At 34.5% G+C, this 12,500-nt stretch overlaps 1 protein-coding gene across 3 annotated transcripts in view; it reads right to left on the bottom strand.

The window, feature by feature from the left end:
• Positions 1–5,981: 5,981 nt before the first annotated feature.
• LOC142344205 (uncharacterized) overlaps positions 5,982–12,500 on the bottom strand; it is a 28,813-nt gene continuing 22,294 nt past the window's right edge. For all 3 annotated transcript variants that reach the window (XM_075395754.1, XM_075395755.1, XM_075395753.1), the window contains exons 5-7: positions 11,125–11,275; positions 8,983–9,007; positions 5,982–6,240 (exon numbers count right to left, since the gene is read on the bottom strand). In XM_075395754.1, coding sequence (XP_075251869.1) covers positions 6,035–6,240; positions 8,983–9,007; positions 11,125–11,275 — 382 coding nt within the window. In that variant the 3' untranslated portion in view covers positions 5,982–6,034. The remainder of the gene's footprint in view (positions 6,241–8,982; positions 9,008–11,124; positions 11,276–12,500) is intronic.

Raw genomic sequence — 12,500 nt, 5'->3', positions numbered from 1 at the left:
TTGCTTCTCGCAATGAGGCCAAAAATTGTTGATTAATAGCCCAGACGATGTATTAAAACCTCTCATATCTATTTTTTCATCAACGGTTGTGTGGTTTATGTAGTCAAAATCCTTGGATAAATCTATTAGGACAGCAGATACATATTTACCTTTATCAGTTTCTGAGCGTATAAACTCAGTAAAGTAGGTGATTGCGTGCGCGGTTGAAAATCTTTTTCTAAATTCACATTGCGTTTTGGTGATGAAATTTTCACTCCATAAGTAATCTGCAAATTGGTATTGAGAAGTCTTTCAAAAAAATTTGATATCCACGGTGTGAGGGAAATCGGTTTATAGTTGTCTTGATCCTCTGTGTCTCCTTTTTTGAAAAGTGGTATTACGATGGCCTTTTTCAAAGATTTTGGAAAACTTAATTCTTTGATAGATTGATTTATTATGATTGAAAGAAGTGGAACAAGTTCAGACACTGCATCTTTGAGTGCTCATGCTGGTATTGTTGAAGGGCCTTGTGGTGATGAAGGGCCTTGTATTGATGAAGGGCCGTGCTGGTTTTGAAGAAGGGCCCAATTTTAGTACCGACTAAGTAGTGACCTAGTTCAGAGTACACGTACTGACCTGCACTAAAGCAAACTGTGAACGTAATGACACGGCTCTGAAACGAACCGTGTATATTCGGAACTGTTTCTGAAACGAAAGGTGTACGTACTGCCCTGGTTCTGAAAATTTTTAAATTCGTACTAACGAGTTTAAAAAAACTTCAAAAATGTTGTATCGAATTGAATAAAAAACAATTAGATTAATAGCAAAAATTTTGTTAAAATGATGTCGAATATGATCAGCTCAAACATTCAAACATCCTGTATCAACCATGTTGTTTCCGTGGCATTCATGTTTATCCAGAAGTAGCAATGTCGATAGCAGCCATGTCAATCTCAAGGCGGCCATGTAAGAAAACTTAATAACAAGCTAAAAATAGGGTCAGATAGAACTGCAACTAATCAAAATATCTTGTACTTCACTAGAAAACATTTGGGACCACTCAAAATTAGGCTTTGTAACAATTAGACAAAAAAAAACAGCGAAGAAAAAAAATTGGCTTATGTTTTCAAAAGTAAATAAAGGAAAACCATTAGACGGCAATTGAAAAATATAGACAAAATTCAAAAATTACTTTACTTTTTGTGCGAAAAACCCGTGCCGAAGCCGGAAAATTCAAAACGAAATCTTTTTAAAAAATTAGATTTTGTACACTTGCACCCTCACTTGACAACAATAATGTCATATTTGACCTGTAATTAAGGAGACTAAGTAACAAATAGACAAAAAAGAACAAAAATGCGAAGTTAAACAGCGTTAAGTTTTTTTTATTTTTGATAACAACTTTTTTCAAAGTCATGAAAGCCATCAGTTATCTTTCCAAATCAGAAAAAAAGGCCAATTTATTTCTTCATAAAAAGCCACTGAGACCTTTTTTTATCCAGGTAATTTCACACGACTAAAAAGACACATTAAAAACGACAGTTAAAGACAATTGTAAAAAGTTCAAATAAATTCCTCGAGAAAGGGGTGTCGAAGCCGTTAAAGCCATAATCTATGCCTTTCAACACTTTTGAATGATAGATTCTGCCCTGTTTGAACGCCAAAATTGTAATGTGGTGACTGTCAAAATTATGATAATGTGACAAAACGAGAACAAAACGTGAGAAACGGGCCAATACCTAAATATAGAAAATTAATTCTAGTAGTATTAAAGCCAAAAAACGACAACTTAATGCTCAAAACCGCAAAAAAGATTAAAATTCAGTAGAAGGAACAGGATGAGGATGCATTCTTTCTTTGCCGACACTAAGCCACAAGTTGACCAAATTAAAAGAAAAATAGTGGCGAAGTTCAATAAGCCATTGTTTATAACACTTCTAAGAGTCAAAACGACCCTAATCTTTGGAGCAAAGAAAAGGGATATATTTAATTAAAACTGTTTAGGAAGCCATTTGGACCTATCACAGTTAGCTTTGATGTCAATTCTTCTTCTTTAATTAACATAAAAACGTTCGATTTTTTTTTAAAAAAGACGGAAAGATTACAATCCGAATTACTTTTTCAATTGCAACAGTCCAAGATTGGACCAAACCCAACCCCTCTATTGCTGTTTGTCTTCTTAGAACAGTCAATTGTTTCAAATGCTTTAGATCTAGATAATATGATTTTAGACTTCTCTCAATGCAAGTGGAAGTAAAACTAGCTCTTTTTGTAGTTTACCAAGATTGTGTTTGTTGTTTTTGGGGCGTGTACTTTCGGCAATCTTAATCAAAGTTGACTAAAAAGCTCACTTCGGGCAAATTTTGCTGAAAAAGGCTGAATTTTGAAAATTTTAGCCAAAATTTCAGCCAGAAAAATTACATCAAAAGGGTCAACAGTGTTTTTTTTTCTGTTTCTAAAAATGAAATCAACACTACTAATGTTAACAACTTTTTATAATTTTTAGCAAAACTGACGAAATTTTCAGTCAAAATTCCGGAAAATGTATAAAAAAACATCGGGAATCCGTCTATTATTCAGAAAAATTCAAACCTCAATAAATCCCTGTAAAATACCAAATTTCGAAAAACTCTTTTTATTTCCGTATTCTACTCGGGAGGGGCATTTTAATGATACCACTCACAACTTTTTACGATGAATATATCGATCGGTCAAAATTGTCTGACCAAAAAGAACCTGTTTGAGTATATAGTTCCTCCCCCCTAAAGAGGGGTTGGAACAATAACAACTATATGTTACCAAATGTTAACACAGTGGAAATATAAAGTTTCACATCGCAAATGAGCACTGAGACATTATACTCCAAGAGTATGTCGTCTACCGAGTACTGTATCTCTTTCATGAGCTAAAACTAATTCTTTCGGACAGAATTTCGTTATAATCCTAATTGAAGAACATAAATCTTCTTTTTTAAACCAAAATTAAACGATTTGTCAGGTTCTAGTTGATTGGCTACATTTAGTGATTTTGTCGGTTACCTTTTGAACTATTAATACCTCACTTGTTATAACGGCTGGATTGTGTGTCATCGTATTGATCAAAAGGAAGCATAGCCAAAAAGTTTAAATTTTGAAATTTCCTGATTTTCCGATGAACATTGGGCGAACAATGAAACAAAAATTCTCAATCTATTTTTAGAAAGTCTCTGAGATTTTACTGCACATAATGATGTAGCAAAATACTCGTAGTGATGCGCACTGATACAGTACTGAGCCAAAGATATGGAACTGGCATTTATTGTTTCAGTACTGATATACTATGAGACTAGGGTCCGGTAACATAGATATAAGGTTTTTCTAAAGAACCATACGTCATGAGAAATGAGACAAGTAAAAAAACAAATTAACTCCCCTCACAATCCCAACCTGAGACCTATTTTTAATTGCAAAACACATCATTACATACTAACAGAACAGACCTTAATTAAAATTTGGCCCTGCTGAGGATGAGTACCTTAGCGCTGAACCGTTGATTTTCAATTAGAAACGAAAACGAAAATTACTGAATGACTCCACCAGAACTAAAAGAGAAATGTATATCAATCACCTTTTCAATTCTAAGCATTATTTATTTCAGGGATGCGGGACTTATATTGGCCAACACAAAAAAAACCCTGTTATTGTGTTGGAAAAGCTGAGTAAAGATCTTGCCCTTGAAGTGGTGGGTCAATGATGACACTGTCAGCCATACGTGAACAATTCTTATCGCATGTATTGATCTAAACATGATAAAGCTCTGCTAGTATGGAATTTGTTCGGAATGAGATACATTTGCATTTGTCCAAAGCACAACACTGCATTATGACAATTAACTTGAACGTTTTTTTCCTGAACAAAAATTAGTTGGTTGATTCATATCGGCTTAATTTTAGCTGGAAGTTTTCCAAATGTTGAACTTAAATGTAATGAAAACCTGCAATCAACTTAATATTTATTATATCATTTAAAGGGGGAGATAAAGCTTTTCTGATTAAAAAATTGACACGCTATATTCCAAATTTCCCTGCTGATGAGTTGAAAAACCACGTCATAAAATAAATGATGACTACAATTAACTGCAGTTCTTGGTTATAAAGCAACAGAAAATGTGCTCCAGAGAGATTTAAAGCTTCAATTTGAAGAAATTTTAAAACGGACTTCATGAACTGACTCTTTACCCAAGAGTACATTGAAACCAAAAAGGTTTAAGAAGCATAATTTAATTGTTCTCAGCGCTGTCTTTGCAAAAGGAAGTACAGTTAAATGAAGGAAAGTTAATTGGCATTCAAAAATGTTAAGCTTGATGGCGGCTGAGAAAAACACTCGGTGCTTAGGTGTTTTTTTTGGATTCTGCTCCTAGCTTTTAGATTAGAAAACAACAAAAATATCGGCAGATAAATTGAAGCAATATTTTTGAAAAAAACTCAAATATTATTGACAGAAGAATTTTTAAAAAGTACTGCCAGAAACCGAAGCAAATGTTACTTCAAATAAATTTTCAAATTTATGTGACAAAATGAATACTGATCACAAAATTATATGAATTAGGTGGTTAAATTTTTTGACAAAAAAAAACAATTGTCGAGAACTGACTATTAAGTTAGCACTAGGCGAAAGGACAATTCAGCAAATCTTAATAAACGAAAAATGTAGAGCGGTCTAATAAAATATTTTCAGTTTCCAATGAAATTTCAAATTCCCTAAAACAACCCGTTATACAGTATCTGAAAAAATGACCTTTTGTCAAAAACAACAACTGCACAAAACTTAATGCAGAAATTTGAAATTCCTTTGCATCGCGCAACCTTTTCAGAGGTTTCAAAAGACTTCATGACGAAAACCAAAATAGTCATTACAAAAATTGACGATCGCTCTGTCAATTTAACAAACACGAAACAATAAAAAGAAATTTGAAAGCAACAACATTGCTCTCAAATGCTTGTCAAATACAACTAAGACTTAGAAAATCCGCAATTACCTTTCAAATTTATCCATAAAAACAATGAAAAACATTAGAAATTTTAAAAATTCCGAAATCAGAACAGGGGCAAAAACTGAGAAAGTATAATGTCTATTCATCATCTCTGATAAAATTTCTTAAAATTTACTTGGTAAAAGAAGAACCAGAAAATAAACAAACATATTTGAGAAAGAAAGCAGTTTATTCAGCCTTTATGATGCACGCTTTACTTTCAAAATTTACCTGATACATAAGCTGATACATAGCTTTTATTCTTCAAATTTTCATATAAAACTTTAAATTTTACTCTAAAAGCTTCGGAATTGTCAAATCCAAGAAAATTTTCTCCCGGAGCCACTTCGTTTTCCCGGAAAACAAACTATTTAAAATGAAAATTTGGTTCAGAAAATCTCAATAGCATTTTTGATTGTATGCTTTTGGCAATTTTTTCGACCTCAACAAAAAAGTTAATATATACCAATCCTTTATAGACACATTGAACTTGATTCATATCGTTTTTGAATTTTATTCAAGAATGCCAAAGGAACAAAAACTGTTGCTATGAAATGAAAGACGGAATTCTTGAAAGTTTGAGATTGCAGAGCCAATTTTGCTTTTTACGTATTTTAAGGCGGTCGGACGCGCTCCATTTGTTTCTTACTCCATTCCGTTCGTGGGCGATAGTTAACTTCGGCAACTCTGAAACTAAACTTAAACCAACGCACGTCAAACGTGCAAAAATTGCAATTATCAGCTTATTCTATGCATCATTCGTTCAAAAATAACAAAGTAAAAGGACTTCCACTCAAAGCGGCGCTCCCATAAGCACAAGATATTCACGGAAATTTTTTATGGAAAAAAATTGTTTCCTGTAAGAAAAGACCAACAGTAGAAAGCGAGAAAACAATACTCATTGAGTCTTAAAATCTATTCTAATCGCAATTTATGAACGCTCAGCTTGCAATTTTGCACATAGTGCTCTACACAAAGCTATTTTAAAACCCCAGAATAAAAATGATTTTAATTCAATGTAGTATGTTGCATTAATGATTCTTAATTAAGCATTGGTCTTATCAGCATTTCCTGGACTCGCCAGATCAAAGCTGTCGTTGTGATCCGGGTTTTCCTGATCATCGTCACAACAAGTGGGTAGTTCGAAGGTGTTGGTTGTAGAATCGAAGTATACCTCTTGGACACAGTAAGCCAGAGCCTGGCCCTTCACCATTGTGAAACTCTTGTTGGATTTCTTTTTATCTTCGCCCGCTGAAACAATTAAACCAAATTCAGCAGCATTTTTTTAAATTAGAAGATTTGAAGCATTTCATGATTTAGAGTTAAGGATCCATCCACTCATCTTTTTTTTATGCATAGAATGAACAAAAATTTTAAAGCTGTCATTACTAGTTTTAATGAACATGAGGTCCATTTTAGGAGCTTCAATTTTGAACTCTCCTGTCAAACCAGGACAGTTATATTTTAATGAACAGTTTATCTTGCAAAAAACAATTATCTTGTATGATGTTGCTAGACGCTCGAAAAAAGTCTCATCTAGCAGAAGGCGAGATTGTAGCTCTTGGAATAATATCGGCAAAATGATTTCAAATAATTTGGTTGAACTTTCAGCTGCTTCTTATGCTGTCACGGTCGCTGTCGTGCGTCTGTCTTTTGAAAACTAGTTTTGGTAAAAGAGTCATTTTTTCCGTATTCGACCACATTTGCCTGCGAAGAGACATTGAATTTCTCCAAAGCTTCGCAGCTACTCGTCAACTGCTTCATCTTCAAATAGAATTTTTCATTAGCGATTCAAAACCAAATATTCTCGAAATTTTTGACTGAATGTGAATGCAGCAACGTCATAGGTAGACTTCCGGTCATTGAGTCTTTTGGTAATGACAGCTTTCCGGTTAATTACCTCTTTCAAAATGCATGCAAAACGCTATGCTGCTTGTTTAAAGGGCCTTAAAATATGTGAAAATTAGGAGCTTAAACATGGTTGTAAGGTATTCGAGTTATAGGTTAACACTTATCTTAAATTTACCTTTCGAGAGCGGAATTATGATCAGACCAAGGTGCGACCAAAAAGAATGAATAACCAGACCAATGTTTAATTAAGCAAGAGAACAATCTTCGATCAAAGAACGTTCCAGACTATGCTCTATGACCAGACAATCTTCTTATAATTATTCTATCTTCTTCAATGTTTGGCAGTGTATATTCGCAACTACCCTATAGTACGCAATTCTGTTATTTTCAACTTAAGTTAGAAAAAAGGCTTCTAAGTTTCTAATTTTATCAACAGTTTCTTAGTGTGTTACTTATGGTACTTTTGTGGGCTGATACCCTCAGAACCGGTTACAATAGCTCAAAAGCAAAAGAAAATTTTAAGCTCAAATGAATTTCATGTGACGTATAGTCGGATCGTTGCCAAGACTATGGTCTCCGATCAGAATCTTGAGCGTCTGTGTTTTTTATGGAATTCGTCTGCTGATCAATAGATTGAGAGCAAGCTTCATGTCTTTTTTAAATCTCGTGTTTCTGGCAATAATTCCTACAAGAATAAAATTTATGTTTATGGTTCTTCCTTGAAAAACCAATCACTCAATTGTAACCAAGTATTTTTGGATAAATTCAATTAATAGTAATATTATAAACTCTTTATAACTGCTACCTTAGTTCCTGCTCGACCACATATTTTGAGTCGGAAATTAGCATCCACATGCGACTAAAGATGATCTGACCATAGAGCTCTTTTGGTCAACAAAGGAGGCTACATTTAAATTGTCTCCTATGAGTTAAAAAAAACAATTTTTTACAAATTTTTTTACTCATAATTACTCAACAAAACCCCGCGACGCAAAAATTGTTTTAATAAGATCTACAGCTATAACCCCTGCGACGATAATAATGAAAAATGTGCTCAGAAAAAACTGCTCTTTGAATTTGCATTTCATCAAAATGTATCACGCTTCATCACATTGAACATCAAATTTTGTGTCCAGTTGAGACCCCCAGTGGAAGTTTGAATCAACTCCCGGTTAAAGGTGTAAGCGTCATTTTAGCGCATTTTTATTCCCATATTACCTGAATGAGCCGAAATTGGAAAATTTGCTGATGGAACTCAAAGTGTGACATACAGCAGCGGAACCAGCTGCTTTGAGTTGAATTTTTTTGCAAATTTAAATTTTTGAGACAAATACATTCTAAGAGGGTTGCTGTTTTTACCCAAGAGGGTTACCCAAGAAGATCTTGATGGCATGTAATATCTATTTGAATGACAGTATCAATTCTCATCGGGTACCTTCATTTTTCAACACTATATGATATATGAATAAGATGCAGATTTGTGAACCAAGATGAATGTAAATAAGAAAAATCCTAAGCAGAAAAAGATTTCCCTGCAAAAAGGAAATCGAAAGGAAGTCGAGATCAGCGATAAGGCGAATATTACCGACCAAATTACCATTCTGTCGTCGCTAATTCCCATCAGCGAATTCTAGCGACAATAGCAATGCAAAAATTAGCGACTAATCCTCCCAAATGGCGTCTCATAAGTCCATGGATTTTTAAGATTCCTTTGCATTACGCTCGCATGATCTAACATATCCGTGGCAGCCAAAAATTGGCATATGTATTTATTTCGTAAAATCCCTCAGCAAAAGTGCGAAAATTGGTGATTCTGAAGCTGCAAGAAAAAGTGGAAGCCGGCGACATCAAATGTGAGGAAATAAATGACAAGATCAAAGGATTAAAGTCTATTGCACTTGTCGCTAGTTTGCGCACACTGTAAAAAGCGAACCCTACGTACCTATAAACCAGAATTTGAGCACGTCGGACTTATTCGCACTCGCTTAATTTCCTGCTCTTAATACATATGTGCGGAAAACAGCGATATTGCTGAGTATATATATATATATATATATATATATATATATATATATATATACTCAAGCAATTGTGTTTTTGCCAACGAAATGGTCCTGAAATTGTTTATGAGTGTTAACTTACATGTCTCCGCCTCAGCTGCCTCGCGCTGAAACACATCAACAAATTAAACTCAACCTTACAACAGGTCAAAAATTGCATATCAATACAATGCCTCCAGAAAAGGGTTAAAATTTTTGAATCCTCATCAAATCTATTCGTTTAGCTTAAATGCTGTTAATAAGTTGAGCGATGGCAGTCAACTGAAATCAAAACTAGACCGAGAATTGGAAACACTTCTGACCGAGTTTGAATAGCCGCACTGTTTGATTTATTAGCGCCGCAGAGTCTCGCTACTGAAACTGGTCTGATTATATCCTGCGACGTGAAAAACTGACCCATTTTCAAACCTCTTTTACACATAAAAAACAACATGACATATGATAGTTTGGTCAGATTTGTCAGTTTTCTTTAATGTGCAAGCCTCCGTTTTTTGTTAACGTGCCACTAATTCTAAATTTACGAGACTAATTTTTTTAGAATAAATTTTGTCCGCTTAATTTGTTCAACTTACAATTTTACTACGCGTGAGCTACGCTTTCATTGTTTTAATTACACAAAAACGCTAAAACTTAGCTACGTTTCGAATTGTCCAGCTAAATTGGTAAGAAAATTTTACGTGAATTCTACTTACAAAAAGTAGCACGTAGATTTCATAAATTTGTAAGCATTGTCCACAACCTCAGCAGGGCAGAGTTTCCACTATGTTGTTAAAAAGTGATATAGTGACAAGTTTCTTTTTCTTGTGAGACTTAGATGGATCTCGTCAAATTTAAATTGAGGTTTCTGGTAATTGAACGTTGTGTTTTACTGAATTTTGCAGGGACATGAGAACAATAGTGTAGGGGACCAAAAACTGTTTTCGAAATTGATTTTAAGTTGGAGTATTATTGCCTCAAAAATTGCATTTTACTTCGTGAAAATAGGGGCTGCTAACTTACGTCAAACTTTCAGTATATAAGAAAAAGCTAAAAACGGGCCTTTTGATTTTGAACATCTTTTTGTTACAAAAAGTTATTTACTTTGTTGAGATTTTAGTGAAATCGGAGCATAGACACTATTTTTCAATGCCCATTTTTTAGTATGGATATTTGTTTTGTATTTATTTTAAGTAGTTTTTTCCCGTTGAATTTATAGTAAATGAAAGTTAGGGTCAAGGAACAAGACCGCAACGGAAACAGCGAACCGCGGAAATAAACTCCAAAGGAAACAGACTCCTTTTTTAAAATAAAATTTCGGTTGTGATAATTTGGTTGGTTGATAGTTTCATGTCAAGTCCAGCAGGCTGCTAAGGTATGGCTATGACCACGAGGCATTTCAGAACGCGCTAAATGCGCAGCACTGGTAGCTTATTTATTATCTAATGTTATTTGGGACATTTTAGTTGGGTTTTTGAAACCAGAAAAATTATTTACTGAATTGTTTTAAAAGCTGGCTTTTTATTGCATGTAATTTCCGGAAAATAACCAATTGATTTGTACTGAGAAATTCGCAATTGGAAAAACGTTTTCGTTAATTTCCAAGTCTGTGGAGCTATTAATTTTAGTCGATCGAAGCAGTGCTTGACGGCCCAACTTAAATGCTTTTCGTATAGTACAATCACAAAATTGCCACTACCAATTGAACAACAAATAGAAATTTGCTCTTGCGAGGATGTGTATTTTTTATTGCATTTGAATGGCAACCTTTTTTCTAAGGATGGTTTTCATTTCAAACTGGATGACTTTGTCCAAATAAATCGTTCATCACATGCACTGGGTTTTCAGTTAAACTGTCACCAATACTAAGTAAACAATTGCCATGTTTGAAATATTTTTTGCAGAAAACGAGTGTTTCGTCGTACATGTGTTGAGGGCCACGCAAAGTCAAGAGTTTTCGCGAATCTTCTGAAACAAGTTTTAATCATGAAACTGGTGTTGCTTAAATATTGTGTACCATAAAAAAACTTCACTGTCTAAGATTTGAAAGAATTTTTGGGAAACCGTTTAACTTGTGTTTGACAGGGTAGAAACAAGATGAAACACGGAGAAGCTGCGAGCAAACCAAGTCAAAAGACAATTAACTATTTAATAATTTTTGATCCAACGACAGAATCTTGTTCACATAATCGCAAAAAATCTCTCTGGGTTAATGAATTTAATTTGTAAATAATGGTGTGATACTTGCCACAGAAGCAGAAGCACTTCCTTCTCCTTGTGTCTTTGTGACTAGATTGATGGTAGCCGCATTCTGTGCCACAAACACTTTCATAACAACAGCCAGAGTCTTCTTGCCACTAGTTTGATTGAGCTCTCGAACAACTGCTGCAGGTACACGACTAAGACAAAGTTAAACAAAAATGTCTCAAAAAATAGGATCAACTTTTGGTGTTGAGTTTTCCTCCACTTTTCGATATTTCGTGATGAGTCTTATGTAATTTTAAATCTTGTTTAAAGGTACATTATTAATTTTTACATCTTGACATGTCTTTCCATGTCATGTTTAATCTTTCCCGGTTATCTTGACAAGATCGTATTTCTTAAAAAGATCATATTTCTTAACACAAATTACAACTAACACAAATTACAACTTCTTAACACAAATATAACTAAGTATACTTTCTATGATACGAGGGAAGGCTCCGTATACAGATCATGCTGGTTTTTCCCTTAATAAACATGTCAGACCAAGCTACAAGGTCATTGAATCTTTTTGCTTTATTTTAGCAACCATCTTTTATCAGACGGAGCAACTTAGATCACTAAAAAATTAAGAGCTCTAGCGTGAAGAAGCTACTCACGGAGTCAAAGAACGTTCAAAACCGCCATGCAAAAATTTTGCATATAAACAGCCGGTAGACCACCAGAAACGACTAGATGGACAAAAAAATAACAACTTTCAATTAACCCTACTTATTTTAGAAACATCAAAAGAAATACAAACACTGCGATATATAGCGGAAACGAGCAATTTTTAATAAGTAATGAGGGTCGGTGGGGGGTTGAGCTAGGTAGGTTGAGGATGGGTGTAAGCAGTAGGTGCGGGGGTAGGTTTAATGTGTATGTGGAAGTGGATACAACGGAGGGGTGTTAGGCGGGATTTGGGGGGGGGGGGGAGGGTAGCGTAGGACTTATATGGGATCAAAAAACTATAAGTAACCTTTGCACCTAGAATATTGCCGGCAATTCCAAACTACTATATAATACAAAATAAGCTACTGTTACAGTGAAACGTTTGAAAACCGAATTCAGCGTTATAAAAATAGTTCTTTGCTCATCAAAAAAATCAAACGTTCAAGTTGTGAACAAGCATGCGTTAGCTGAAATAAAAACAGTAGAATACAAGAAACGACTTGAAGAGTCGTACAATATAATCTCTCAATCAATTAAAAAGTAAAATCAGATTAATAGAACTATATTGTTTTGGAATATGAAAACACATTTTTAGTTTGAGGGTGTAGGATGGTTGTTGGGGTAGGTAGGTAGGAGGTGGGGGGGGCTAGCTTGGTGAGCTGGGCGTACGTGCATAGGGGGAGGGTATGTTCAATCCCAACTCTCCTCTCC

This window comes from Convolutriloba macropyga, chromosome 8 (assembly GCF_964194025.1).
Source record: "Convolutriloba macropyga chromosome 8, txConMacr16.3, whole genome shotgun sequence".
NCBI lineage: Eukaryota > Metazoa > Xenacoelomorpha > Acoela > Convolutidae > Convolutriloba > Convolutriloba macropyga.
This window is presented reverse-complemented; position numbering and strand designations above follow the sequence as displayed.